The following is a 2,957-nucleotide window of genomic DNA, read 5'->3' on the forward strand; positions in this document are numbered from 1 at the left end:
TATTTTTATTTCATACTCACTTTTTTAATTTGTGATCGTCGGATCGATTGAATTAAAGAAGATCAAAGTGTATAAATTAATAAAGAATATGACAGAAGTGAAAAAAAGGTGTGTGAATACCATATCCCTATTTTTAACATCACACACTTCTATAATTATATAAATTAGAACGGCGATTGGTCCAGCCTACCTTCAACCTTTTGAACCAAGTTCACAGAAAAAGACTCTGGTTCTAGTTCTCCACTTCATGCGAATCCAAATACAAACCCTAAAAACAGTGTTTCATTTTCATCTTTGTAGGTCAGTTTGCGAGAATCTCAATTCTGAAGAAATACGAACTAATCAAACTTTAGAGTGTGGAAGTCCGACCGGTTATTCGCATCATCTTCTTCCCACAGATCAAATTACCCTAGAAATAGAGTTTGATTCTCGTTCTCTCTTCTTCCGATCCCAATACCCTCGCTAGAAAACCTTCACTGCACATTCTCCACTCATTTTACTCTATTTTTGTGTGTGCAATATCTAAATTCAGTAAGATTAATTAACTAATGGATTTGATGAGTTGCTGGAATAGAAGCACAAGGGACTACTCACCAGTGACTGGAGCAAAGGCTGCAAGTTCAAACAAGTTGCCTTCTTCTGGCTACAAAGGAGTAGTGCCCCAGTCAAATGGCAGATGGGGAGCTCAAATATACGAGAAGAGTCATCGTGTGTGGTTGGGAACCTTCGATGATGAAGAAGAAGCTGCTAAAACCTACAACATTGCTTCGCTAAAGTTCCGGGGTCTTGATGCCATCAAAAATTTCAGTCGGAACCAAATGACACCCTACGAATTTGATGTCACGGAGGCTCTTTTCTTGGAGTCCCATTCCAAGGCTGAGATTGTTGACATGCTTCGAAAACATTCTTATGCCAACGAGCTCGAGATGTACAAGCATAAGCTGTACAATGGTGGTGCCCTAGGCCTTGATGCCGGCGGAAAGCGTATGAAGTGTCACCTTGATTTAATGGACACATGTAGTAGCGAGAGGGAGTTGCTTTTCGAGAAAGTGGCAACACCAAGCGATGTAGGGAGATTGAACCGCATGGTTATACCAAAACAACATGCCGAGAACCATTTTCAGGTTCATCTGAGTGTAGGGTTTGGTAAAGGGGTGTTGTTGAAATTTGAGGATGAGGTGGGTAATGTGTGGAGGTTTGGGTATTGTTATTGGAGTAGTAGTCAGAGCTATGTGTTGAGCAAAGGGTGGATTCGCTTTGTGAAGGAGAAGAAGCTGAAAGCTGGTGATGTTGTGAGGTTTGAGAGATCAGTAGGGGAGGATAAGAAGATGTTCATTGACTGTAGACCAAGAAACGTCGATGTGTCGGGGATCAGGGAGATGCATAGTAGGGTTGGTGAGCCTTTAGGGGCGGTTCAAGATGATGGAATGGTGAGATTGTTCGGAGTTAACATACAACCTTCTACCGGGCCTCGGTTCCAGTAGTGGAGTGTCTTATTGCTACTTTCAAACAGAAATGGAAAATTTGAGCACAAGGCAAGGGAGAAGATCGTGGAAACGTGTGTGGTTGTCATATATGCTTTTTAATTGTTGCAAAAATACCAAAAAGAGTCATTTTAAGTGACTTAGTGAGACATGATAAATTTAGAAAAATCCTATGAAAGAAAGTTTATTTCTGAGTCATATTTAATAAAATAAGGAAGTAATGTACTCTGCTCAAAGATGAATTCTATTAGCATTTTAGGAACTGTTGCTTCAATCAAGATTTCAAATCTTCTGTTATAAGCAATGTTTATTTTGTGCACCATAAGAATGTGATTGTTTGGCCTCATTAACAATCACTTGACTAGATGGATTATTTCTTAGTCTAATCCCATGTTTGTTCCGTGTTGGGATTTCAACTAATGAGACTAAAAGGAACTTGCATGGACAAACCTCTTCGTTAGGAGGTCTTAGCGAGACCCCTAATAACCATGGTACTGGTAAGACCTCCCTCCCTTCGTTTGCTCTCTACTCTCCTGCTCTCATTGCTTGCTTTCTGTACTCAATCCAACGAAATCACACCACCAGACTACCACACTCTCTCCTCGTCCTGCTCGACTGCCATGGTGCCTCTCTAGGTAAGCGAATCCAAATTGGCATTCACCCAAAGCTCGAGGCCGACGCCGATCTGCGTGTTCGCGCTCGACCACACCATCTGCAACTTTAACGCCTGCTTCGATCGGTAAATCTTTTATCTAGTTGGAATTCATCGACTTGTACCCAGTTCCTAACTTTGAAAAGGACGGAAAAAGAAAAGGAATGAGTAGAAACAAACGGAGAAGCTATGACCAAAAAAAAAAAAAGAAAAAAGAAAGGAACAAGAAGCATTTGGAAAGGATAAGAAAGAGGGGGAGAGAAATTAAAAAACGGAAAACTAATGAAAATGGCTTGAAAACTTTGAGTTTTAATAACAATGACAAAATAAAGGGTAAGGTGAATAGTACCAGGATTGACTTTTTAGTGTAAAAATGTGGTTTTTCGTTAAAGTGAACAATACCCTGGGCTTTTCGTTAAAACTCCCATTAAAAAATGACAAAAAATATTTAGATTTCAAAAATAATTTAGTTCGTGACTTAGTCTGACAATGTATTAAACGCTCAATTATTCTTATACTAGTTAGTCTATGTCAAGCTAATCCAACTTAATCCCTGAACTTAATCCAGTCTGAGATAGTCTGGTGAAACAAATGTACCCTAAGTTTATGACTAACTATGCACATAAGTAAACTGTCATTTGACCCCCTAAACTATTGCTGATAAGCCATGATTTTTCAAATATCTCAAACAACCATTCCCGCTCAAATCTGCTGCAACAGCTTTGTCGAATATACTCCTGGAAGAGTTGGGATTTATCTCCAACTCTTCAACTTATAATTATTTATAGGGGCTTTTAGATCCAAGTTCAAAAACATAGATG

General features: G+C 39.3%; 1 protein-coding gene across 1 annotated transcript; it reads left to right on the forward strand.

Moving 5' to 3' along the window:
- Positions 1 to 548: 548 nt before the first annotated feature.
- On the forward strand, positions 549 to 1,484 carry LOC137740356 (AP2/ERF and B3 domain-containing transcription repressor RAV2-like). Its single transcript, XM_068480225.1, has one exon. The coding sequence runs from the start codon at positions 549 to 551 to the stop codon at positions 1,482 to 1,484; it is 936 nt and encodes a 311-aa protein (XP_068336326.1).
- Positions 1,485 to 2,957: the final 1,473 nt, after the last annotated feature.

Source organism: Pyrus communis, chromosome 7 (genome assembly GCF_963583255.1).
Source record: "Pyrus communis chromosome 7, drPyrComm1.1, whole genome shotgun sequence".
Lineage (NCBI taxonomy): Eukaryota > Viridiplantae > Streptophyta > Magnoliopsida > Rosales > Rosaceae > Pyrus > Pyrus communis.

Coding starts and splice junctions, on each gene's coding strand:
- LOC137740356 (XM_068480225.1), top strand. CDS start 549: ATGGATTTGATGAGTTGCTGGAATAGAAGCACAAGGGACTACTCACCA.